The sequence below is a fragment of the Macrobrachium nipponense genome, chromosome 47, assembly GCF_015104395.2.
Source record: "Macrobrachium nipponense isolate FS-2020 chromosome 47, ASM1510439v2, whole genome shotgun sequence".
Lineage (NCBI taxonomy): Eukaryota > Metazoa > Arthropoda > Malacostraca > Decapoda > Palaemonidae > Macrobrachium > Macrobrachium nipponense.
Window position 1 is genome coordinate 25,947,051 of NC_087222.1, and position 27,072 is coordinate 25,974,122.

Sequence of the window (27,072 nt, forward strand, 5' to 3'; positions counted from 1 at the left end):
TCAGTTATATTCATAAATGGGGGATGTCCCTCCTGTAAATTATAATTTGGGTGGGTGAATAGGACCTGTAGTACTCTGGAGAAACATTTCAAATTGTTAATAGTAACATCTAAATATTTAAGCATTGGTGCCTTGAATATCTTTTTGAGTTATATATTCTACTTCCCCAGTTTCTTCATCCAAGCTCATTAGCTTCATTTTCCTTTTATAATTACGTACATCCTCGGTTCCTGCAGATGCAGACTAGTTTTATATCATTATTACTGCCTCTCTTGTACCTAATCTATGTATTTTTTTTTTACTTTTCAGTTTGCATTGGAAGAACTGCATACTTAGCTTCGTTTAGCTGCTAAAAGCAATGGCTACAAACCATTGTCTCTATGCCTTCTTCATAACATATTACTGTGATTAAAATATTCCTCATTCCAGAACGCTGGATAAAACTTAACTTCTATAATAAATGAATAATGTTAAAAGTCTTTTTTTGACATAATTCCACAAGAAAATAATCATACTTCCTTCTTATATACCTTTCTTTTGCTTGACCGAGATATTTCAATATTCTTAAAATGCTAATTGACATTAACTTTCAATATTTTTTTATAGACTATATGAAATATCAATAATAATAACTGAGAAGGTTCCCTGGATAAATCAAATATCCCAAATGTATCCAGTTCACATTTAAATCACTCTGTCATCGCATACATACGTAAATATTGAAGCATCGCTGAATATGTCTTATATACAAAAGTATACCTGTTTACATATAAAAATCATCTTGTTTATTTCACTATAACCACAGCCTCTTCTCTTTGCTGTTGCTTGAATACAGGTAAAGCATTAAGGTGACAAGGCCCAATGTATAACCGTTAATTATCAACAAGTCCTGGGGATATGCTACGTCCAGTGTATTGATGGATTTGTTAATTAAACCGGTCATTAAGTTGGCAAGGAGGAAGATTAAGAGCGGCTGCTGATTCACGGCATGAAACGTGATCGGTACAAAATGAAATCCTGGGAGGACGCTGTTGAAAACGTCTTCGATCAGAGCATAGTGGGTGAGGACTATCAGCAAAAAGCATACCTGAAATATATAATAAGTCTTCTGTTCATCTAATACATTAATTTACTGTCATACATTTTTTTAAAAATGCGTACAGCTATTTTAATCTTAGTCTTAGTTTTCATACTCTGCTGGACTCTAAAACACATTTTTGAGAATTCATCTCTATACTAAATTTTTGACCCCATGTTCAAAAAACTGCGAGTTGATTCCAACTTACCATTTCAGCATATACAGAACAATTTGGCTTAGGCAAAACTTAAGTAGTAAATTTCACATTTATTTTTTACAACTTAAACATCTACTTATATACTTTATTTTAGCACTGCAAGGACAGGACTTGGTATGATACCGATAAACTTCAGGAATGAATTTGTTTTTAATGACTTGATGATATCTTCTAAGCAAACCCCCAATCATTATGTAATTATAGTATCCACCAACATACTACATACTTACATTGCAACGTTATGACTATCGAGCTTGAAAAACTTTAACTACACTTAAAGCTGAAGGTAGTATGACAGAAATGGTAAAAGATACTTAAAAACTGAGAGTAGTATAAGACAAAACTGGCAAAGATACTTAAAACTGAAAGTAGCACTACTAAGACAAAAATGGCAAAAGATATTTCAAAAATGATATTGTTCATGTTACAATAAAGTTTCATACATACTTACCTGGCAGATATATACATAGCTAAGCTAAGACTCCGTCGTCCCCGACAGAAATTCAAATTTCGCGCCACTCGCTACAGGTAGGTCAGGTGATCTACCTGCCTGCCCTGGGCGGCAGGACTAGGAAACCATCCCCCAGTTTTTCTATCATATTTTCTCTCTTCCACCTGTCTCCTGCGGGGAGGCTGGGTGGGCCTTTAATTGTATATATCTGCCAGGTAAGTATGTATGAAACTTTATTGTAACATAACAATATCATTTTCATACAATCAACTTACCTGTCAGATATATACATAGCTGATTGGCACCCTTCGGGTGGAGGGTAAGAGCAGCTACTATATGGAATAGACAGGTAAACAACATATGTTGTAGGTATAAAAAAAAAAACCTTGGTTCTACCTGATAGGTGGTAGACTTCGTGGGTGTTTGCCCAGTAGTCTGCATCACCTCAAGAAACTTTAGCGAGATATGTGATCTATGGCCAAGAGTTCTTGTGGGTCTGCCGATGGGGTCTTCCACCCACTTACTCAGCAGAGCCTAAAAGGACTTTGTCAATGGGTGCTGATCCACTTTATATGACAAATACACCTTATGAAGGAGCACACAACCATCCCGACCACCTGATCCTAACCATGTGTTAGAACTAAGGATTGTTACAGAGTTATCCCGAACTCGTCACAACAACCGTAACTCAAAAACCACTACGCACACATACAAAATTTTCAAACCCAAAAAAAATTTACTCAACTAATTGGATATGACAAGAATTCTCTTATGAACAACATAGACGGCCGCCCGTGCGAGCCTGAATCCTCCATTGTTCGAAGAGATTCTCGACCATATCCAAACAGAAGAACAGTATATACATTTTAAGGATTGGTGTCGGCTCCCGTACCCAGAATCGTATCTGCCGATACGATAGGACCTAGAGAAAAACACTTCTCATAGGTCACACGCACGTCTTTCAAGTAATGAGATGCAAATACTGAGTTGCATCTCCAGTATGGTCGTATCTATAATGTTTTTAAGCGACATATTCTTATAGAACGAGAGAGACGTCGCAACCGCTCTACTTCATGAGCTTTTACTCTCAGGAGTTGTAATTGTTCGTCAGGACAGACCTTATGAGCGTCCGTAATGACGTTCCTTACAAAGAACGCCAGAGCATTCTTGGACATCAGTCTTGTGGGGTCTTTTACCGCGCACCAAAGACCTTGTCTAGAGCCTCCCAAACAAGACGCTTCCTCTGAGATAGAACTTCAAGAGCTCTAAACAGGGCATAGAGACCTCTCTGCTTCTCTGCCTACGAGACTCGACATTCCTTTGACTTCGAATGACCTAGGCCAGGGATTCGTGGGATTCTCGTTTTTCGCTAAAAACAGGGTCTTAAACGAGCAAATAGCAGAGTCTCCCTTGAATCCCTACTTTATCCTGCAGAGCTTGTAACTCACTAATTCTTTTTGCCGTCGCTAAAGATAAAAGGAATAGGCATTTTCTAGTTATGTCTCTAAATGTGTCAGATGCGGAGGCTCGAATCTATCCGAAGACAGATATTTGAGGACTACGTCCAAGTTCCAGTTCGGAGTACTGGCTCCTTAGACTTTGAATCTCAAAAAGATCTTATGAGATCGTGGAGATCTTTGTTATTTGCCAGATCTAATCCTCTGTTTCTGATACAGCCGAAAGCATACTCCTGTATCCCTTTATTGTAGAATACGGCTAGATGAGATTTTACTCTCAGGAATAGCAAGAAATCCGCAATTTCCGCTATAGAGGTAGAGGAGGAGGACAACTTCTTGGCTCTACACCACCTTCTAAAGACCTCCCACTTCGACTGGTATACTTTCGTAGTGGAGGTTCTGCGAGCTCTCGCGATCGCGCTTGCCACTTCGCGAGAAAAGCCTCTCGCTCTGACAAGTCTTTCGATAGTCGAAAGGCAGTCAGAGCGAGAGCGGGGAGGTTTTTGATGGTACCTCTTGAAGTGTGGTTGTTTGAGAAGATCCGTCCTTCCGGTAGTGGGATCTTGGAAAGTCTACGATCCACTCTACCACCTCCGTGAACCATTCCTGGGCCGGCCAAAAGGGGTGCTATTAATGTCATCCTCGTCTCTTTTGACGAGCACAAACTTTTTCATTACTAACCCCAGGATTTTGAATGGGGGAAAAGCGTAAACGTCTACTCGAGACCAGTTTAGCAGGAAGGCGTCTACCATAATTGCTCTTGGATCTTCCACGACCGAGCAAAACACTGGGAGCCTTTTTGAAATGTATGTTGCGAAGAGATCCACATGAGGAGTTCCCCACAGAGACCAGAGATCGAGACACACTTCTCGTGTAGAGTCCATTCTGTATGAAGGACCTGGTTCCTCCTGCTGAGCCTGTGCGCCCTCACATTCCTTACTCCCTGTACGAACCTTGTCAGCAGGGAGATGTTCCTGTGAGACGTCCCAAAGTAATAGGTCTCTCGTGAGTTCGTAAAGGAACGAGGATGTGTCCCTCCCTGTTTCCGAATGTAGGCAAGTGCGGTGGTGTTGTCCACGTTTACTTGCACTACCTTGTCTCTCACCAGAGGTTCTAGGCTCTTCAAGGCCAGGTGTACGGCGAAGAGCTCTTTGCAGTTTATGTGCCAGGACACCTGTGCTGGTTCCCAGGTGCCTGACACTTCCTCTGAGCCTAAATGTCGCTCCCCCAACCCCAACCTGTCTCCGACGCGTCGGAGAACAACACTAGGTCTGGGTTCTGTGTTCTTAGAGAGATCCCTTTGTTCTCTTCCAGAGGTAGCACCACCACTGTAGGTGTGCCTTTATCTCCCCTGGAATGGGAAAAACGTCCGACAGTTGTCCGGTTTTCCAGCTCCAAGACCTCTTGAGGAAGAATTGAAGTGGAACGTTATATGAAGTCTTCCTGGAGGGAAGAATGTTTTTTCCAGCGAGGAAAGCGTCCCCCAGAAGGCTCAACCATTCTCTCGCTGACGTTTGTTGCTTCTCTAAGAAAGAAGAGAGATTATCCGCAAACCTTTTGCGGTTCTCTCTTGCGAAGGAAAAACTCGAAAACCCCGAGAATCCATCCGAATCCCCAGATAGACTAGGTCCTGTCTGGGGGTCAGCTGAGACTTCTCGAGGTTCACAAGCAATCCCAACGCCTTGGTCAAATCCAGAGTTAACTTTATGGTCTCCAAGCACTGTCTCTTTGATCTGGCCCCTGATGAGCCAGTCGTCTAGATACATAGAGACATTCACTCCTTTGAGATGAAGAAATCTCGCCACATTCCTCATCAGGCTTGTGAAGACCTGAGGAGCTGTGGACAGGCCGAAACACAAGGCTCTGAACTGAAAGATCCTTCCCCCCGTCATGAAACGGATGGTTTACTTCTTCGACGAATGGGTGGATCTGGGACGTTGAAAGTAGGCGTCCTGGAGATCTAGAGACACCATCCAATCGCCTTGTCGTAATGACGCTAGGACTGAAGCAGAAGTCTCCATGGAGAACTTCTCCTTCTGAACAAATTTGTTCAGAGAGCTGACGTCTAGTACTGGTCTCCAGCCTCCCGAGGCTTTCGCCACTAGAAAAAAGGCGATTGTAAAACCCCGGGGAGTTTTTGATCCAGTACTAGTTTCTATTGCACTCTTGTCCCACATTTGTTCCACCATCGATCGAAAATGAGTATCCCTCAGCACAGGGTCCTTGTACTTGGCTGATAGTGTTCCCTTGGTATTGACGTTAGGGGAGGAGTATTCAGGAAAGGTATACGATATCCCTTCCTTATGATATTCAATGACGACGCGTCTGCGTCTATCAGTGTCCAGGCCTCCACGAATCCCAGGAGCCTGGCACCTACTGGTGCTTGGAGGAGAAATGTTTCATTTTCCCTTTTTAAAGGACGAAAGGCGGACCTACCTCTCTTCTCTGAGCCTTCCTTGTTCGGGGAGGTCTGGAGGTCGGACCACCTCGAAAGAGCTGCATAGAAGTGCTAGGTCCTTTCTTGTCAGATACTAAAGCAGGTTTCTTCTTCCTAGCCGACTGCGTCAGAAGATCCTGCGTCGCCTTCTCAGTTAAAGAGTGAGCCACGTCCTTCACTAACTGAGAAGGGAACAAATAGTCAGACAGAGGTGCATACAGAAGAGCTGCCCTCTGAGCATGCGAGACTGCCTTTGTTAAGAAGCGCCATACACCGTCCTTTTCTTCAAAAGACCTGCTCCAAATAATGAAGAGACTTCAAAAAGATCCATCCTGTACCGCTTTGTCGATGCAAGACAAAATGCATACAGGGCTTCAGGTTCGATTCCCTCTGAATCATGAGCTTTCTTGGACATCACACCCCAAGGGACCAATCTAAGAAGTTGAAGACTTCCAATACATGGAAGAGTCCCTTGAGGAGATGATCCAGTTCTGAAATACTCCATGTAATTCGAGCAGAGGAATTGAGACTTGGACGCCTTGAAGCGTCAACTAACGTCGAAAAATCTGCCTCTGTTGTGAAGGAGAGCGATACCCTATTCTCCCCCGTCTTGTACCATATGCCTCTTTTCCCAGCTAACCTTGCTGGAGGCATGCAAAATACTGTCCTGACTAAGTCTTTCTTAGACTTCATCCAGGAGTCTAAGGCGTGTAAAGCCCGCTTCATCGAGATGGTGGGCTTCATCTTCAGAAAAGACGAGGGCTTCTTCGCCTTCGCACTAGAAAAGAGCGAGCACGGAGAAGGTAAGGAGCAGCCGGAGTCAACTCGTCTCCGTATTCCTCAAGAAGCAGGGTAGTCAACACCTTATAGTTGGACAAGCCTCTCTTCCATTGATCGTCATCATCCGAGTTTTCCTCCAACTCGGGATATATCTGAGTTTCCGTTCTCCTTTCTGAACTTTCCTCTTCTGGAGGAGACAAACTCCTGATAGGAGAGGGGCTAAGGGAATGAAACTCTTTCCTTTTTCCCGTTTTGATAGACTTGGAAGGCGTCACAACCTGCGGCTTCTCTTGAACTTTAGAAGACGTCTTGTATGACGCTTCCCGCTCTCCGAGCGTCATGGATGACGTCTCTTGTTGACGTCTTGATGACGCTTCGCGTCTGGAAGACGCTCCGCTCTCTAAGGGAGTACCTACTCGGCGTCACAATCTTGGACGGAGCGTCACGTCTAAGATCCGCTTGAAATGACGCTTCACTTCTAAAAGACGTTCTTTCGTTTCTCTTGTCTTACAACACTCTCGTCAGCCCCCGTTCTAGTTCTCGAACTCGAAGCTCCTGCCAGACGTTTAGCAGTTTCACATCTGTCTGACGCTTCTCTTCGAGCAGGTGAGAGAGGACGAGACTTCTTAATTGGAAGCGTCACGTCCTTCCGACGGGGCGCTAAAACTCCCACAAGAGATGACAGTTGTTCCTGAACCGCCATAATTATCTTTCTTGACGCTTCTCCCACGTCTAGTGCATGACGCCTTTCGTCATCACTCGGGGAAGAAGCATGACGGGGTACTTCCTCATAAGCGTCAGGTGACGCTGAGCCACCTTCGCTTTCTTAATAGCAGAACGGGGCGTCATCCGAGAAGCGCTCTGGGCTCGAATCAATGTCTTGCTTCATATGACGCTTCAGCGGTCTCGATAAGTTCGACTCCTTCCACCCTCGTTTAGGTGAGGGAGAGGGAGAGGACGAGAAACACTCGCGAAGGACGCTTGTTTTTCCCTATAGCGCCCTTGAGCTGGCTGCCATGAAGCAGAGCTAGCTGAAGGGACGTCTGACCGTTTGGGGATTTCACCCACGACCTCCTTAAGGCTTTTCGACTTTCCTTCCTCCTCTGGGCATGGGAGCTTGGAAGAGGTCTAGGCCTGGGAGCGTCGCAGGGACGATCAAACGCCCCCTCCACACACTGATAGAACTCACTTCACTGAAATGTTCACTATCACCTTTAGGCCTTTACCTCACTAGCCTTACCTTTCGAGTCAGCCATCTTGGACTTCATGTCTCTAATAGTCGCGTTTCAGATTGGGGCGATTTCCGATGCCGAATCCGAAAAAACACTCCTGAGAAAATGAGAAACTATAGGGAGAATCCACATCAGTAGGATTAGAATTATCCGTGACAAAGGCTCACTAGGCCTGAACTCACACCTTTCAGTCGTCTAACTCTATCCCTCTCTAAATTCTTCAAATAAGAAGTCAAGTCTTCCACTCTCTGCATTCAAACCCTCGCATTCCTTACAAGTGTTAATAGCAGAACACTGAACCCCCCTACATTTACGGCATACATGTGAGGATCAACCGAAGCTTTCGGTATCCTCACCCTGCAGCCTACATTCACACACATTCTCACACTCACATTAGAATCAGACATACTGAGAAAAATCCAAAAGAGTTATTCAAAAACAGTCCACAGTAGCGAATGCCAAAACACGATCCAAATACGTCACCAAAAAGCCGAAAAACGTTGATCAAAGGTTGAAAAATGAATCTAAGTCAGGAGGTAATAACAACAATGTTGATCCACCGGCGACAGAGAAAATATGATAGAAAACGGGGATGGTTCCTAGTCCTGCCGCCCAGGGCAGGCAGGTAGATCACCTGACCTACCTGTAGCGAGTGTGGCGCGAAATTTGAATTTCTGTCGGGGACGACGGAGTCTTAGCTTAGCTATGTATATATCTGACAGGTAAGTTGATTGTATGAAAACTGAAAGTAGTACTAATACAAAAATGGCAAAAGATACTTATAAACTGAAAGTAGTACAAAGACAAAACTGGCAAAAGATACTTAAAAATGTTATTGTTATAATACAATTAAGTTTGTTCATACTTACCTGGCAGATATATATATAGCTGTATTTCTGACGTCCGACAGAATTTCAAAATTCGCGGCACACGTAGTGGGGCGGTCAGGTGGTAGTACCCATTCCCGCCGCTGGGAGGCGATATCAGGAACCATTCCCATTTTCTATTCATATTTATTCATGACCCTTGTCTCCTGAGGGGAGGAGGGTGGGCACTCTAATTATATATATCTGCCAGGTAAGTATGAACAAACTTAATTGTATTATAACAATAACATTTTGTTCATGAAAACTACTGTCAGATATATATAGCTGAATCACACCTTCGGATGGTGGGTAGAGACAGACTAGGATTTTTTAGGAAATTTAAATTAAAATAAAAGATTAACTTATTGGTTCCTTACCTGATAGCAAAGTAGACTATGTGATTACTGTCACCTAAAGCCTGCTTATGCTTTATCAGAGGTGCCAGCCAGGTTTTGACCTGTAGTGCTGGTGCTCTCTGGATGCTCTGTCAACGGGGACGTGACCACAATGCGACAAGAAACCATCTAGCCAAACATATGGCAGTAACACAGCAACCGACCACCACCTGACCAACTAACCAAAAAACCCCTGATTAACACTATGGAATGGGAGATTTCACAGAAGATATCACCATCAACCAAAAACACAATAAACTAAGCCTAACTAAGCTAAGGGATAGGGGAGAGAGCTACCTTCACCCGCCCCCAAAACTGTGTCTGCCGAAATGTAAGGTCCCAAAGAACTACGTTCTCGTAAATCGTTCTCACATCCCGGAGGTAATGTGAGGCGAATACGGAATTGCTCCTCCAGAAGGTGCTATCAAGAATATCTCTGATAGACATGTTCCTTGGAAGGCAAGAGAAGTAGCTACGGCTCTGACCTCGTGAGCTTTCACTTTAAAGAGGCTCATATCAGTCTTCTGGCAAGATGAGCGCCTCTTTAATGACGTCCCTCAAGAAGAAAGCAACAGCATTCTTCGACAACGGCAAATCTGGGTCTCTTCACCGAGCACCAGAGATTACCTGAGGGACCTCTTATCTCTCTAGTCCTATTCACATAGAACTTGAGAGCCCTGACAGGGCACAGGGCTCTCTCTGGTTCTTGACCCACGAGACTCGATATTCCTTTGATTTCAAAGCTCTTTGGCCCAAGGATTAGACGGGTTTCTCGTTCTTAGCCAAGAAAGAAGGGTTCAACGAGCAGACAGCGCTGTCTCCCTTGAAACCCACTAGGCTACTGAACGCTTGGATTTTCACTAACTCCTCTTCGCCGTCGCCAGAGAAGCTAGGAAAAGCGTTTTTCCTCGTTAAGTCCCTTAGAGAAGCTTCATGGAGAGGCTCAAAGGGACTTAGCATCAGATGTTTCAACACCACCACTAAATTCCATGAGGGCGGGCGGTCTTGCTTGTGGAATTTTGGTGGTTTCGAACGACCTTAAGAGATCGTGCAGATCCTTATTGTCGGAGAGGTCCATTCCTCTGTGGCGAAAAACGGCAGACAACATACTCCTATAACCTTGATTGTAGGAACTGCCAATTTCTGCACATTTCTAGATAGAGTAAGAAATCTGCTATCTGATTCACAGAGGTCGTGGAAGAGGAAATTCCTTCCTTCTTGCACCATGCCCTGAAGGAGGACCACTTAGGACTGGTAGACAGCTCTTGAAGAGGCTCTTCGAGCATTAGCGATTGCTCTCGCAGCTGCCTTTGAAAAGCCTCTCGCTCTGGCCAACTTTTTCGATAGTCTGAACGCAGTCAGGGCCAGAGCGGAGAGGTTTGGTGAAACCTTTTGAAGTGAGGCTGTCTGAGTAGATCTCTCCTCAGGGCAACGTTCTTGGGAAGTCCACAAGGAACGTCATGACCTCTGTGAACCACTCTCCTTGCTGGCCACATTGGGCAATCAGAGTCAACCTTGTCCCTTCTGAAGCTGCGAACTTCCTCATTACGTCCCCCATGATCTTTGAATGGGGGAAAGGGGAAAGGCGTAAAGATCCAGGTCTGTCCAGTTCCAGAGCAACGCGTCCACTGCAATTTGCCCCTGGGTCCAGAACCGGGGAGCAATACAGAGGAAGCCTCTTCGTCCTTGATGTAGCGAACAGGTCTACTAGAGGACGTCCCCCACAATCTCCATAACTGTTGACAGATTCCTGGTGCAAGGTCCATTCTGTTGGTAGAATCTGATTCGGCGGCTGAGAAGGTCCGCCCTGACATTCTGAACCCTGCCACGAATCTTGTCAGGATCTTGATGCGCCTTGCGTCTGCCCATAGCAGAACTTCCTTCGCCAAGAGAAAAAGGGATCTGGAGCGAGTCCCTCCCTGATTCTTTAGATACGCAAGGGCTGTGGTACTGTCCGAGTTGACTTGAACAACCTTGCTTGACAGTTTTTTCTTCGAAGAAAACTGCAGCGACCGGAAGGAATTCGCTGCCAGTGTTCCTTTACATTGATGTGCCAGGCTACCTGTTCCCCTCTCCAGGAGCCTGACACTTCCTCCCCCCCTAGTGTTGCTCCCCAACCGGAAATGGAAGCGTCTGAGAACAACACTAGGTCGGGGCTCAGAAGATTTAAGGAGAGGCCCTCTCGTAACTTCTGAGGGTCGAGCCACCATCTTAAGTGTACTTTTACTTCGTTGGAGATCCCTAGGATCGCATTTCAGGTCCTCTTTCGACGTCCATTCTTCCAGCAAGGAAAAATTGACAAGAGGCCTGAGGTGCAGTCTTCCCAGCGAGACAAACTTTTCTAGCGAGGAAATGGTGCCCAGCAGACTCATCCACTCCCTCACCGAACAAGCTTCTCTCTCTAGGAAGGCTGTGACTTTCTCTAAATAACCCCAGTCGCTGACGTTCCTGGGATGGAAACGCCCGAAAAGCCACTGAATCCATCTGAATCCCCAGAATACACGATGGACTGTGTCGGGGTCAGATGCGACTTTTCGGTGTGACCAAAAGACCCAGAGACTTTGCTAGGGCTAACGTAACAGAAGGTCCTTCAGACACTTCTGCCTCGACGACGCTCTGATCAGCCAAGTCGTCGAGGTAGAGGGATATCCTGATTCCTGACGAATGGAGCCACTTCGCTACATTCCTCATAATCATTGTGAAAACCATCGGGGCCGTGCTGAGACCGAAACAAAGGGCTCTGAACTGTCAAACCCTGTTGTCCAAGACGAATCTCAGGTACTTCCTTGAAAGAGGGTGGACTGGGACGTGGAAGTACGCGTCCTGCAGGTCCAGAGACACCATCCAGTCGCCAGGTCTCAATGCTCCCAGCACCGACTGAGGCGTCTCCATTTTGAACTTTATCTTTTCTCTACAAAAAAAGATTGAGCCTGCTCACATCCAGGACCGGGCGCCAACCTGACGACTGCTTCGGCACTAGGAAAATCCTGTTGTAGAAGCCCGGTGACTCTAGGTCCAAGACTTGTTCCACCGCTCTTTTTTCGACCATCTGGTCTAATAGATCGAAAAGAACACTTTTCTTCTCTCCCTGATAGGATGGAGAGAGGTCTCTGGGAGTTGATGTCAAAGGAGGAGGATGTAGAAAGGGATCTTGTACCCCCGCTCTACTATCTTGAGGGTCCAAGGATCCGCCCCTCTCTGCCTCCAAGCCTCCGCAAAGAATTCCAGTCTGGCCCCGACTGGCGTCTGAAGGACGAGATCTTCATTTGCTGTTTTTGGGTTTGAATGAAGCTCTTCCTCTTGAAAACCCTCTCCCTCGCCCTCGGAGCTGCTCTCGAGGGGGGTGCCCCGCGAAAGGGTTTGACTTTCTTCGGGGTTTGCTGAATGTCGAAGTGGAAGGAACCGCTGGACGTCTTGAAGACTGAACCAAGAGGTTCCTGGGTCGCCTTTTCTTGCAACTCTGTGCAAGATCCTTTACCATAGCCTGGGGGAAGAGATGGTCCGAAAGAGGCGCAAAGAGCAATTCCGCTTTCTGAGCGGGAGATACCGACTTAGCAGTAAAATTGCACAGCAGTGCTCTTTCTTCAGGAAGGCAGTTCCAAAATGCGAAAACTATCTCCTCCGAACCATCCCTGACGGCCTTGTCCATACATGACAACACGCTGGACAGCTCCCCCAGACTGAGAGAATCAGGACTCCTAGACTGAAGGTCCAAAACTCCCAGACACCAATCTAGGAAATTAAACACATTAAGGGTACGAAGCAGTCCCTTCAAGTGGTGGTCAGTCTCCACCGGAGTCCAGGACACCTTAGCAGACGCTAAGAGAGACCTCCTCTGAGCGTCCACTAAACTGGAGAAGTCACCCAGAGCGGACGAAGGGACCTTTACTCCCACATCCTCCTTGGTCTCATACCAAACTCCTCCTTTCCCGGCGAGTCTAGAGGGTGGATGGGCGAAAGTGGTCTTGCCCTGATCCTTTCTTTTCTTCTGGACATACAAAGTCTTGAAGTTTCTTAAACGCCCTCTTGGTCGACAGCGATGTCTTCATTTCGACGAATTCAGGGGTCTTAACGTTCCTTGGAAGACGAAAGTTGAGAGGGAGGAGACCTAGGGGCTGTCGGCTGGAACTTCTCCCCGAAGGCTGAACGTAACAGCCTAACAAGAACCTTGTAGTCCGAGACAGCTGAAGCTTACGGCTGTTTCTTCTTCGACGGAACTCCCTGGACTACTAAGTTCCCCTTCCTCCCTAAGAGGAACTGGAGAACGCCCATCAGAGAGGGAGATACGTCCGCAGTTCTCAATCCTGAACAAAGACTTCCGTTGGTTGGAAGTATCCGCTACAGGTACGGAAGCGGCCTTACGTCGATCTTTAGAGGTACGGACATCTTGCGAAAGAGGAGCGTCCTTAGAAGCCACGTGAAACTGTCTTAACAGAAAACGTCTCTACGAAAGGAAGCGCGAGCTTCCTGACGAGCGGCGCCAAAAGCGTCCTGCTTAGCCAAGCGAGCGTCCTGCCTTTGCGTCCTCAAAAGCGTCCCTGCTTCGCTCGAAAAAGCGTCCTGCTTCACACGGCGAGCGTCCTGCGGAGCGTCCTCAAAGGTGTCCTGTCTATAACTAGAAGCGTCCTGCTTCGTGCGCCGAGCGTCCTGCCGAGCGTCCTTAAAAGTGTCTTGAAGAGAGCGCAAAGCGTCCTGTCTAGAACGCCGAGCGTCCTGCCGAGCGTCCTCAACCGCTACCTGCCGAGAGCGCAAAGCGTCCTGCTTCGAACGCCGAGCGTCCTGACGAGCGTCCTCTCCTGAGAGAGTAAAAGATCTGCTAGAGAACGAGAACGTTGACGATCCGGAGGCGGAGAGAGAGACGAGCGAGCCGAGAGAGAATGAGGCCGCTTCGTCCTCTTGACGGGCAGCCGACGTCCTTCCTACGCTTAGGCTCGACTGCTGCTGGGCAAGTCCTCTGAGCCATCAGCGACGTAATCTGGTCCTGAAGGGACACTAGGATATCCTTCGTAGGTGACGAAGGAGCAAAAGAAGGGGCAGGACTGAGACTGCGAGAAGGCGAGGGGCGAGGGGACGCCTCCTTCCTTCTAGCAGGTACAGCTATCTGCCTCTCAGGTGAACACGCCTGTGCGTGGAAACGAACGTCCTCTTCGGTAGAAAGAAAGCCTCTCCTTCTGCGGAGGAAAGGCGTCATAAGCGTCCTCTGACGAAAGAGGAGACATAGGACGTGAAGCGTCCTCAAAGCGAAAGGTCCTTTTCAACGGACGCGAGTCTCTCCGAGCGCTCCACCCCCTTCTTGCGTGGGGAGGAGTTCGGAGGAACGAAAAAGCAATCTTTCAGGACACGCGCTCGTGCGCGCTCCTGGCAGCCTGGGATTTAGCAACAAGGCCTGCCGAAGGGACGCCAGATCGGTGGGGAGCCCCCGTAACCCTCTTGCGGCTTTCGACATACCCACTCCCTGAGTCCTGGGAGTCCGATAGAGGTCTAGGCCTAGAGGCATTATGGGGCCGATCTGACGCCCCCTCCACAACACTAGGGGCACTAACACAAACTTTCACAGGGCCGGTTTCTAGGGCCAATACTTTAGATTCGAGAGCACGAATAGACTCTAGAATCAGAGAAAGGGTGTTACCTTCTCCAGACACAGCACTGGGGGCCCGAAGGCAACAAAACAGGATTAGGTTGGGCAAAATCTACTGGTGTTAGAGGAGGGAAGAAATGTTTACTATCCTTACCTTTAGTAGAGCTGCCCTTGGAGGAAGACCTCCTGACTCTATCGCGCTCCAATTTACGTCGATAGGTCTCATACATCCTCCATTTATCATCATCCATCCTTACATTCATTGCACCGATCATCAACCACGCAAACATGCCCCCTGCAATCCATACAAACTGTGTGAGGATCAACTGAAGGTTTAAGAAGCCTCACCTTACATTCAAAACCCTCCAACACACACTCTGAAAACTTCCAGTACTTGATCCAGACATCATGTATCCAGAAAAGCCAATCCCAAAATCAAAAACCAATCCACTATTACGCGTGCCAATCCAACAATCCAGAAGTCGATACCAAAAGTCATCCAGATAATATTAAGCGAGATAATCAAAAAATCCTATAGACGGAGGTACTGTAAACAGATGTTTGCAGCACCGGCGACAGAAAAAATATGAATAGAAAATGGAATGGTTCCTGATATCCGCCTCCCAGCGGCGGGAATGGGTACTACCACCTGACCGCCCCACTACGTGTGCCGCGAATTTTGAAATTCTGTCGGACGTCAGAAATACAGCTATATAGTATATCTGACAGGTAAGTTTCATGAACAAAACTAAAAGTAGTACTAAGACAAACTGGCAAAGATACTTAAAAACTGAAAGCAGTACAAAGACAAAAATGGCAAAAGATACTTATAAAACTGAAAGTAGCACTAAGACAAAAATTGCAATAGATACTTACACAAAAATATATGAAAGTAGGATTACCCAATCTTCGCGACGGAGGACCAACAAAATAATGCAGTCCCAACCAGAATTCCGACTGTCACGAGAGTTATGGCGAGCAATGAAGAGGACTTCCTTCCAGGGCCATAGTTACTGGAAAAGAGAGAACACTGCTGTTCATTTTTCTTGTAATTGATCTAGTAACGTCTTCGGAATTCTTAGCTCCCCTGAACTGGCATCGAGGCAAATTTAAATGGAAAAAAATTGTTCTTAAACACTCTAATACCGGTAGAGTTGCAAACTATAACCAAACTTGTATCATATATAAATCGGTTAGCGAACCTTCAGCTAGTATGTAGTCCCAGCCTACACAATCATGGAGGTGAATGAAAGTATAGACTGGAGAATTGAATCATCAACAAAAGCATGCAGAGGAAAAGATAAAGACCGGAAAATAACATAAAATTTAGGCCAAAAGCCAACCACTAGGGCCTATGAGGCCATTCAACGCTGCAACGGAAATTGACGGTAAAAAAGGTCTGAAAGGTGTAACCGGAGTAAAACCTCGCAGTTGCGCTATGAATCAATTTTCTAAGAGAGGGTGGAAAGTAAGATGGAAGAAAGAGAATATGAACAGAGGCACAGAGAAAGGAATGAAAGGAGTTACAGCTCTGGGCCGAGGCCAACAGTCTCCTTGAAAAACCATGCAAAAATAAATTTTGGTTTTTTATTTATCTGGCTGGTTTAATCATGCGCATTATTTCTTTGCAATACCCTCTTGTTGAATATGTAGTCGCCTACGGCAGCTCGATGAGGTAGATCGAAGCATAGCCGGCAAGTGCACGACCCATTCTCGGTTTGCGGACAACAACGTATCCCTGGGTGCATCGCTCAATGTCCAAGCAGCTCCATTTCCATAGACGAGGTAGACTTGATGGCAAACACTTATGAGGATGCTACATAGCATGCTCTGGATGCAAGACAGTCTCCAAATCCACCAAGAACACGTAAGCTACAAGATAATGAGGAATAGAGTACAATATAATAGGGGATCTTTCTCAAGAGCAGTAAAAATAATATAGTACTGTATTCACATGAATTTTTTCTCCTGTCATGTGTCACTCTTGCTTCTTGCAAGAGATAAAGGGTTTGTCAAACTTTAGACACCCAGTAAGCTTGTAACTAGGTGACGATAAAAAAATTGATGCTTTCGTTTATCATTATTCAAATTCACAAATGTCACTATTCCTTCCATCTACATGAGAGAATTATTGTTAAACTGATATCTTTTCTGTCTACATACAACTGTACTCTAATTTGACAAGGAAAAATAGGTCTTACCTTTACAAAAGCTAAGGTGAAGAAAAAGAATTTGCGTGCACCCCATACTCCGTCACATGGTGGTTTGTTAATCAGAGCGGCTCTGATTAACAGCAACCTTACAAACCTAACAGACAGTCAGAATAGCGCCATCTCTCACTACAGCCCTGGAAGAAATGTATGAGGTAAGTGCATCTGAAATACATGTTTGCTTCAAGGTATAGCTAAAATGTGACTTGCGCCACAAACTGTAGATGGAACTTACGGTTTTATTTTGTCTCTTCAGTCCTCAGCCAAATGGCTTTCTATATTTTACTTTGCATCTATTCTCTTTAGTATTTTTTCCTTATAGTTGCCCAACATTAACTTTACTTTGCCATGTACTAATCTTTACCTCTCTCTCAAGAACAAATCCTTTGGAGAAATCAGACAAACAACAACATGAATAAGGTCTGAATTCCCATGAACCTATAGCTGTCTAACTTTGACCTTACTTTACCATCCTTTAATATTCCCTTTTTACTCAAGAATAAACTCTTTGGACAAATCAGATAAACAGCAGTACAATATGACTATAATAATAGTGCGTCTGCATTCAAATAAATACAGAGCATAAAGAGAAAAAATCAAATTGCATCCCAAGGACAACCTGCTTAAAACAAACCATTTAAACTGGAAAATTACACTTACTTATAGCACGGCCGCTTTCTCCCCTCGACAATGCCGTTGTTGATGACAAATCCTGCCGCACCAACATCCATGAGGCTGTATCCATATTCTTCAGTCTTGACAAACCTTGAAATGAAGTTTACAATAACATTTTACTTTATAAACCCAAGACTTTTACCTTATTCATGCTTTTTCCTCACTGTGATGTTGCAAACAGTTGGAAAAACTACTCTCTCAAGAAGCAACAGCACTATGTAGTGATCAATAGTATGAGAAAAATAAAAGGTTCACTGCCACAAACACATTTCCATTTACAACTGTCTCAGTCTGAGATGTGTCGACAGAATAACTTCAACATAATTTTCCTTTTATCCTCTAAGAAATGAAAATGCAACCTGAAAAAGTTACCAAAAACATGTAGTGAGCTTTGAAGAGTTTTAACTAATGAAACTCTAGGCAAATATTTCCAAGAATTTAAATATGACAATTTGTCGAAAATTGCATTTTTCCTAACTATACAAACCTGAGGTCCTTTAACAATAGGAAGTAGCTAGCGGCAGCTGGACGGTCGTAAGCTTCGAACAAGGGAGAACGGTAGTTAGCTGCTTGTCCGACAGTCGCGCGCCGCGCGACTGGGAGGTAAACAAATCACTTTTGCTTTTGGCCCATGCAAAATACACAGAGTGAGGGGTGGCATGAGGAGGGACTTTATGTAAAGGACCTCAGGTTTGTATAGTTAGGAAAAATGCAATTTTCGACAAATTGTCATTTGTTTCCGATACGTAATACAAACCATCGGTCCTTTAACAATAGGAAGACTCACTTCTTGGTGGGAGGAATCTGAGTCTTTTGATGAACAGAACTGGTGTCGTCCATCCCTGGAATGCCTCCCTGGTCGTAAGAGCGAGGGAGGGATCCAAGCCTCTGTCCGATTGATCGGGGTGTGCACCGCAGGATCAATGGTCAGACCTCTGGGCCGAGTACTAAGAGAGAGGCAAGCGTATCTCTTCGTACCAGCAAGCAAGAACTTGTTCCTGTTTGCAAGAGGCAACATAAAGTATGGGTTGTCTCAAGCTGGCATCCACTTCCTCCCCCTTGTTGAGGAAGTGGTGGATATACCGCTCCTATCCCTAGTGAAAGGATAGGATGGGGCTCTGTTGAGTAGCTCACCTGCATCTTGTCCTTATCCAGCAGGGTGACGACCGTGTCCCTCTAACCACAGGTAGAGGGGAAGAAAGATGGGAAAGAGGACCAGTCACACTCTCATTCACCATCCATTCTTACGGTCACACCAGGACTCGATGCTGTTCAGCCTGCAGGGTCTGGGTTCGCTACACAACGTTTGAGCAAGCCCACCACGGGTCCCCAAGAAAAAGATCCAAGGACCTGTGGGCAATATCCCGAAGGTAGAAGGAGGGCATGTGTCTGGTTGGACCAACCCCTGCCTTCAGTACCTGCGCTAAGGAGAAGTTCTTGCGGACAAGGCAGCATCTCCTTCGCATCGAAGGCGGTGAAGTCCATTAGGGAGGGTATTGTGAAGGACTCGAACCCATCGTCAGTTACCGAAGGGTTCTGAGTCTTCGCTACGAAGATCGGTACGAAATCGAGCGTCACAAATCCCCATCCCTTGTGCTTGACTTCTCAAGAGAAGTCATGCAGTTACCTAAGACGAAAAGAAGGGAATAGTCATATGACCTATCCCTCTTCTCGACTTTGGTTATGTACAGTACTCATACTGACAAGCTATTAAGACGAAGTAATGATTGCTCTGGAACAACCGAACTAAGTCCACAGCATAGTTCGTAACTGACTCGGGCGCTCTGACAGCTGCCGACTGACTGGTTCGGAATCAGTAGAGGCAAGTTGTCCAAGCATCCGGGTAAGTCACGTGACCTTCGCCCTTTAAAGAGTTATGCTGAGAGACCAAACAAATAAAATATTTGTTAGTCACCGATGCCGGACGGCACGGCGATGATTCTCTTAATGCATAAGCTCAAAAGGCGAAAGTCAATTGCCTTCAAAAGACCGAGGTCCCTGATGGCAAGAAAATCTCATAGACGTTGGATCTCAGCTTAGGAGAAACACACTATGTACGTTGAAGACGAAGGTAGGCAATGAATGCAACCTACGTCTTCCAGCTTGAATCGAGAGAAGGAATCTCAAGATTCTAAACCTGTGCTTACAAATGACTGAAAACGCTAACCGCCATTTCATTGCTGTCCGTTGTGCAATGAAAGCGGGGCGTTCTTCAGTAATGAAACACAGGGGAGTGCCGCTTGAAGAACTGCTTCTCATGGGCTGAACGTTTGGAAGTAGAGCTGGCAGGTGTGGGAGTAGGCGATGTCTTTCATACATCTGCTAATCCGGGGTGAACAATGAACAATTGTACACCTCCGAATATAAGATATTTTGAGGACAAACTCAGATTCCGCAAAAATCATTCGCATTATCGGGATACGATGCAGCAAGAGACTATTACAGAATTCTGTTACCGTGCGGTAACAGAAAGATGAGAGTCGAATAGATATCTCTGTTTAAAATTCTCGCAATACCGAAGACGATGAATACTAGCGTTTCACAGCAGTAGATAGTCATTCATGTATGAGAGAATCCCCGTTAATCAGAGACTTAAGTCCGTGATTGTTGGGCAGAGATACGGTTGTTATTCAATCCAAGCAGGTGAGAAAGATATAAACAACCGTCTATCTCAAAGCGGCAGCTGATACTGAAATGCCTCGGGCAATTCAATACGCAGTAGCTGTCGCTGACTCGTCATCCTGAGTTGCCAAGTAATCCTTTCCACGAAGGAATGCGTTCGGCTAGAACCACAGAGCATAAAAGATATGCTCGAGCAATCTTATATTTAAGCGAAACGAATTTCGGTAAATATAAAAGCTTAAATGGTGTTGTTGTGACAACACCATAAGTATATAAAATTGAAACTGGAAACTCCTGGGAGGTTGCAGGCAACCCGGGTTGCAGTTCAATTAGAATACTTTTCGTCTAAGTCGCAATCCGTAGAATAACCGGATATGCGCCTATCCCCTCGGACCATTCAACTGCTTAGCAGAATCATGTCGCGAGGTTAATATACGTAGTATATTTGTAGGATTCTGAAACAACGATCTCCATCCTAAATTCTTTCCTTCAAGAAAACAAAATAAGGATTGGAGATTGACCACCTTCGTTCTCTATTAAAGAGAGTGAAGGAGAAGTCTTCCTCGAAGGAAGCTTCAATGGTGAAACAGATACTAAGACGATAGTTCCAGCCAAACTGGATATTCCCGTCCGTTCTTCTCTATTCCAGGTTGGTCGCCTACTGTGAGATAGTCTTCTTTCAGCAGCAGTCTTCTTCCTAATGCTAGAAATTCCAGGGAATTCGAGCATAGGAGAGGTTCCCGATTATCGTGTAACATATCGGGGATTCTCGCTCGCTCACTTTGGACCGTGGTCTCGCCTAAGTGTTTGGAGATCGTAAGAAACTCTAACACTCTGAATGCGCTAGAAATTCCGTAGAATTCTAAGCAGTCTGCGAAACCCCCACCGCCAATTCGTCAAACGATATCGGCTGGTGGTCCTCTCGATTCCCGTAGAAATCGAGAATGGGGCAGGATCCCTCCTCAACGACCGGGGCTTACGTCAGGTAGGACCCGAAGGTCCCCCCTGGTAGCGCAGTCCCCAACGTGGGATCCTACAGAGAAATCTCTGTAGGATCCTTCCCCTTTCCCTCGTAGCCGTAAGGAGAGAGGGAATGGGGAGGAATTGGATACTCGCTCGCCTTCCCAGTGGAACTAGCAGTTGGAGAAGAGTAGGAGCAGCCATCGCCTTGCGGCGATGGCCTCTCAGAGTCTGGGAAAACGTATCGTCAGGAGAAAACGTTTTCCCGAGGAGGGTTACGAACTCTCACTGTAGGTAAGGGTCTGCCGCCACTGTGAACGTCGTCTGGGTGGGGCTGATTGACACCTGACAGGAGAGAGCCGATACCGTCCTCCGACTCATTCCAGTCCTCGTCGAGGTCGAAACCTCTCAGGAGGACCGAAGGAGTATTTAAATACGGTGTCCGAAGACACGTAGAAACGCCGCTGTCGCAGTAGAGGAGGTGGAAGTAGCTTGATCGACCGGCCAGAACTGAGAGAGCCTTCTTGTCCGGAGACGAGAGACTCTGGTTCAAGACAGAATCGGCAAGCTCCGATCGCGGCAAACCCACCGTCGGTTTGGGTTCCCTCTCGGGCCCCAAAACGACTCGAGCAGAGACATGGGCTCTGCTGGTGGGAGCGGCGATCCTTCCCCCCGGTCGTTGTGCTGACGAATCAGTGCAATAACCTGGGTAAAGTTACTCTGAATCTCGGAAGTTACAGCGTCTTGAGGAGTAGGACCGTCCAGTCCCTCCAACAAGAGCAGCTCCCAGGACCCTCCTCCTTCAGAAGAAGGGCCAGCAAACAGATCCCTGACGGTTGCCTCCAATCACTTGCGCGTTACGTCCTGGTTGGTCCTAAGACCAACCTGGCACGTGCGCGTCGTGACGGGATCGTGAGCGGCGCATCTCTCAACGATCACTCCTATATACCTCGCTCTTCCTGGCGTATGCCGAGGAAGTTGAAGGTATCGGAGAGACAGAACTGAACGCTACCCCCTCTCCCCCCTGACGGTCCGCCTACCAAATCACTTGCGAGTACGGTCCTGGTTGGTCCTTAAGACCATACGTGGCACGTGCGGCGTCGTGACGGGATCGTGAGCGGCGCACCCTCTCCACGGATCACTCCTAGCTACCTCGCTCTTTCCCGGTGTAGCCCGAGGAAGTTGAAGGTAGTGGAGAGACAGACCTGACGCTCCCCCCGCTCGCTGGCAGGACCAGCGTACGTGGGGGCTGCAGCCGATCACCAACCCGCGGTGGGGATCGATCTGCAGGCCTGGCCGTGCCGCTCACTATGGCGAGCGGCTCGACTGAGAACGTCGACGCTGATGTCTAGCGTCAGGCGAGCTGTTGCTGGTTACCGTCTCCGCCCGGTCCCGATAGGAGCGGCGTCAGGTGACCTGCTAGGCTCGTTGTCGCGGTGAGACCGGCGAGCGTACCTCTCGGCGCGTTCGAGCCGCTGGTACCAGCCGTGGCTGGTACCAGACGACCGCGGGGACCCCTTCCTCGCCTCAACCCGTGGCTGGTCAGCGACCGTCACGTCAACCCGAGCAGCCAGCTGGTCGCTGCGAGAGCGTCCACTGGCCTAGCGAGAGTCGTCTGCACGACACTCGACCAGTCTTCTGCTCCGCGCTTCGGTCTTGGCGGCGAGCGAGCTCGAGTGTCAAGACTTTGGCTGGACGGTCTCCCGCGGGAGACCGTCCACTCGGTACTTCTCGCTAACGAGAAGCCGAGGCGGATCCTGGTTTAGCGGCAGAACCGCTAAAACCAGGCGAGGAAGTGCCAGCCGAAGCTGGTACTCCTCTGGTCCCCGTCTTCTTCTCCTTGGTAGACGAAAAGACGGGGCCCTGTTCCCGAGGGAGCAGGAGGACCAGCAGAAGAGCTCCCCGAATCGCCGGCGGAGCGAGACGGGCCCTTAGAAGGTCCCGAAGGAGCCTTCTTAGGGGGGAAAACCCGGGTTTACCAGCTGGTCGCTGCAAGAGCGGCCGCTGGCCTGGCAAGAGTCACCTGAGCGTCTCTCACCCGCCTTCTGCTCCGTGCCGCGTCTTGGCGCCGAGCGAACTCTGGCGCCGAAACTTGGCTGCACGGTCTCCCGAGGGAGAACGTACACTCGGGATCTCTCGCGAACGAGAGGACCGAGCCGGAACCTGGCGTAGCGGCATCGCCGCTAGCACCAGGCGAGGAAGTACCAGAGCTAACCGATACTCCTCTGGTCCCCGACTATCTCTTCCTTACGGAGGGGAGACGGGCCCGCTCCCGAAGGAGCAGGAGGACCAGCAGAAGGACCCCCCGTCCCACCGAGGTGGGACGGGCCCTTAGAAGTTCCCGAAGGAGACTTCTTAGGGGGGAAGGCAGCCTTCTTCTTCTTCGGCTTATGGGCCTTAGAAGTCGAAGGGGAAGAGGCAGCAGCAGACGATGAAGACGAAGATGCCAGCTTCCTCTTCTCCTCTTCCTCGTCAGCTCTCGCAGGACAGTCGTCAGGTCCTCCATCCAGGAGGGAGCCGGGGCAGTTGCCGAAGCAAACAGGGCCGACTGCACCTGTCCGGAAGGACCTGGGACTGGGAAGACACACCGTGGGGCAAAAGGCCCAGGCCATGGAACAGGCACCAGCCAAACCAGCTCAAGGAGCCGGGCAAGAACAGCACCAGCTCAGGAGCGGCAGGTACGCGAGCAGCCCGAATGCAGGCAGCGATAGCCTCGTAGAATCATCGGCAGCCAGCGGAACCTGGGTCCTGGCGGCCGGTCCCAGGGGCGAGCTGCTGGAACAGCGGAAGTCTGGGGCAGGCAACACGAAGAAAACAGGCGGCGGCGGCAACCCACCTCGGTACGGCTGCGGCCCTAGTAGCGGCAGACGGCGTCATCGACACAGCATGGGGAGTGTAGACCAGGAGGGGGGGAAGCGATCAGCATAAGCGGCCGTGGTAGTAGTGGAGACCGCCCCAGACCTCGCTAGACGCTGCAGCAGCCACCCGTGGATGCTAGGCACGCCCTGCCTCCGCGGTGGTCCATACCTGTCCAAGGTCGTCTAACCCACTGGATGTAGCACCTGCGGTAACATAGATAGATTAGTAAGAGGGGTTCCCTCACGCACGGGGGGAAGACATGCCCCACCCCGAACGCAAGGAAGACCCCAAATACAAAATACAACGAAGAAGCTGAGCGGGGGGCAGGAAGGAAGACGAAGAATCGGATACCAAGGGAGTCGCGGGAGAGCTTTCCGACGACTTCCTGGCAGACCTTCGCTTCCCTACCCCCGCACAGCAGTGAAAAAGTAATATGAAAATGAAACAGAATACTGCCCTTGCGATTCTTCATAGAACTTAAAGGGGAAAAGATCAATTCCCGGGTAAGAACGGAAACTTGATCCAATAATATGATGCTATCATAAAATATATATGAAAATGAAACAGAATACTGCACTTGCGATTTCATTTCACATAAAAAAATCGTAAGGATCAATTCCCGGGTAAGAACGAAAATTGATCCAAATTAAATTCATGCAAATAAATAAATGAAAATGAAAAGAATATTGCAATTGCGAATCCACTTTCATTGCATTCTATTATACAAAATTAAAAGGCTCGTGCCGAGCGCAAACACACACTCGGTAACGAACGCACAGGGCAAACATATAATGAAAAGAGTACTTACATTTTTCAATTACACACTTTCGCCCAAATACATGACTCGGCGCGAGCGCGCCCCCAGCCCTCGGCACCGAGGCATAATTCAAGGGTTCAATTCATGAAAAGAGAGGAAATCGCCGCATCTACGGCGATAACTCCATGTTGGTTCATAATTAATTAATGAAAATTAAAACAGTGTACTTACAGTTTCATTTTCAAGTCAAAACAAACCATTAGTAGAAAACACAATATAAACAAAGCATACGACGATGAAGCGGGCAGGAGAGCGATGACGAACACGTCCTTCACACCCGCGGCTGAAAGCAAAAGTGATTTGTTTACCTCCCAGTCGCGCGGCGCGCGACTGTCAGGACAAGCAGTTAACTACCGTTCTCCCCTGTTCGAAGCTTACGACCGTTCCAGCTGCCGCTAGCTACTTCCTATTGTTAAAGGACCGATGGTTTGTATTACGTATCGGAACAAAGAATAATTCAGCTTATGATTATATCTGCCATATTCCAGCATTTTTTCTAACATTCTTGACATTTAAATAAAGATCACTTTACGTATACTGTACTGATATGCAAATCTCAAAATAACTTGTTAATCACTATATTCATGATACAAACTTACCTTCTGGGAAAGGAACGGAAGTCGATGGCCAGGATGGCGATAACGGTCACAAGGTTTAGCTGTCCTCGTAGAGAAGTTAAATATTTGAGTCGCTGGAAGACAAAGGGCCAAAATTACTCCTTGAGAAACTGTCTACAGCACTTTCTTGACATGAGAAGTGATGAAACCAACTTTTGCATCAAAACTAGCAACCTGTAGTGTTTATCGTATACGTATGCAATAAGTCAAGAAATCCTTTGTGAGGTCCCACAAAGCCATTTAGCTGAAAAAGTCTGGGATCCTTAATAAAACAACCTTAGCCATCTTCTGGATTCTTGCAGATATTCTACTATTTTATAAATTTTTCATTTTTTTTTGTGTACACACTGAAGCAATTAGACAATCCACTCTCTCTCTCAGGTGAATTTACATTTCATTTCATCTTAGGCGAGATGTGATCTTAATATTACAAAGTCCATGGTTATGTGATTCAATTCTCCAAATCTAATTACGTATTGCAATTACAGTACTATACAGTATAGAAGCCTAGCGTAGTTAGGCCTATTGAAAAACAATTCCTATAAATAAGTTAACTTGACAGTCACCTGTGTACATACCCTCTGATTATTGTCGATGGTGCGTGAAATATTCGGACTGATAAAACAGACAGCCACGCCAGCAGTTGCTAGCATGAGCGCACTCAGCTCAAGCGTGTAATTGGCGAGATGGGTGAAGCTTAGAGTGAGAGGGACCACTAAAAGAATACACTCCAAAAAGAGTCCAAACCTGTAATGAAAAACCAATTTAGTAATTTCTCAGCTGGATGGAAAGATTTTATATGAAAATTGGGACAAAAAGATCAATACATTAGATAACTTGATAGGTCAATAACCAAGGAAAGGCAAAGGACCTTAAGTTGTGACTACAGAAAAAGACTGTGCCATAAGAATGTGGTAAAAGTATGTACCTTTAGTGAATAAAATGATTACAGTGAAACCCCCGTATTCGCGTTCTCTGGATTCGCGGATTCATGCATTCGCAGATTGCTCTCAGGAACATGTCCACCCATTAGTCATGGATATTCGCATATTTGTGGTATTTTTCTTTGATATTCATAAAACCCTGTTGTTTTTTAATCAATTTCATCATGTAATGCACTTTTTGTGATAAAAATATATATAAAAAAACAGGTATAAACATTTTTAGTGAGGTTTTCTTGAGTTGTAACTAAGAAAGTAGGCCATTTTAAGCATTTTTATAGGGGTTCTAACTACAGGCAGTCTCCGGGTTACGACGTTCCGAGGTTTACGATGCTTTTCAATTATATTCATCAGACATTATTTCCAGGGTTACGACGCCTACAAACACTGATCTGGCAGATGAAATATGACACCAAAAATGCACAATAATCAATATTTAGAGGTTTTTTTATGAAAAATGCAATAGCAATGCAGTTTACATAGTTTTCCATGCACCCAAAGCATTAAAAGTAAGGTTTTCTAAGGATTTTTGATGATGTTCCGGCTTACGACGATTTTGACTTATGACGCATCTCAAGAACGGAACCCTGTCGTAACCCGGGGACTGCCTGTATTCGCAGTTTCTAGCTTCTCACTGGGGCCGTCTGGGACGCATCTTCTGCGAATACGGGGGGGACCACTGCAAAGAGAAATTTAACATTTAAGAATTAAACGGCCATCACTTACAATCCTGGAAATCTCTGTCCAGCTACCGCTGCAGTTATGGAAGCTGGAATTGCTGGGTAAACGGCCAGTATGATGTCGTGAGGTGCCGAGCCATTATGTCCGGTGACGAAGGCCTCGTGAGCTTCCCTCACTAATGTAGAATTGTTCATCATCT

General features: G+C 46.8%; 1 protein-coding gene across 1 annotated transcript; it reads right to left on the bottom strand.

Moving 5' to 3' along the window:
* Positions 1-690: 690 nt before the first annotated feature.
* Positions 691-27,072, bottom strand: LOC135204600 (uncharacterized). Its single transcript, XM_064234749.1, is given in 10 exon segments — positions 691-1,087; positions 15,368-15,448; positions 16,199-16,363; positions 16,693-16,719; positions 16,722-16,760; positions 16,763-16,838; positions 17,362-17,466; positions 25,234-25,325; positions 25,830-25,998; positions 26,919-27,072. Coding segments are annotated over 10 exon segments (1,200 nt in total). The 5' UTR covers positions 27,071-27,072; the 3' UTR covers positions 691-793.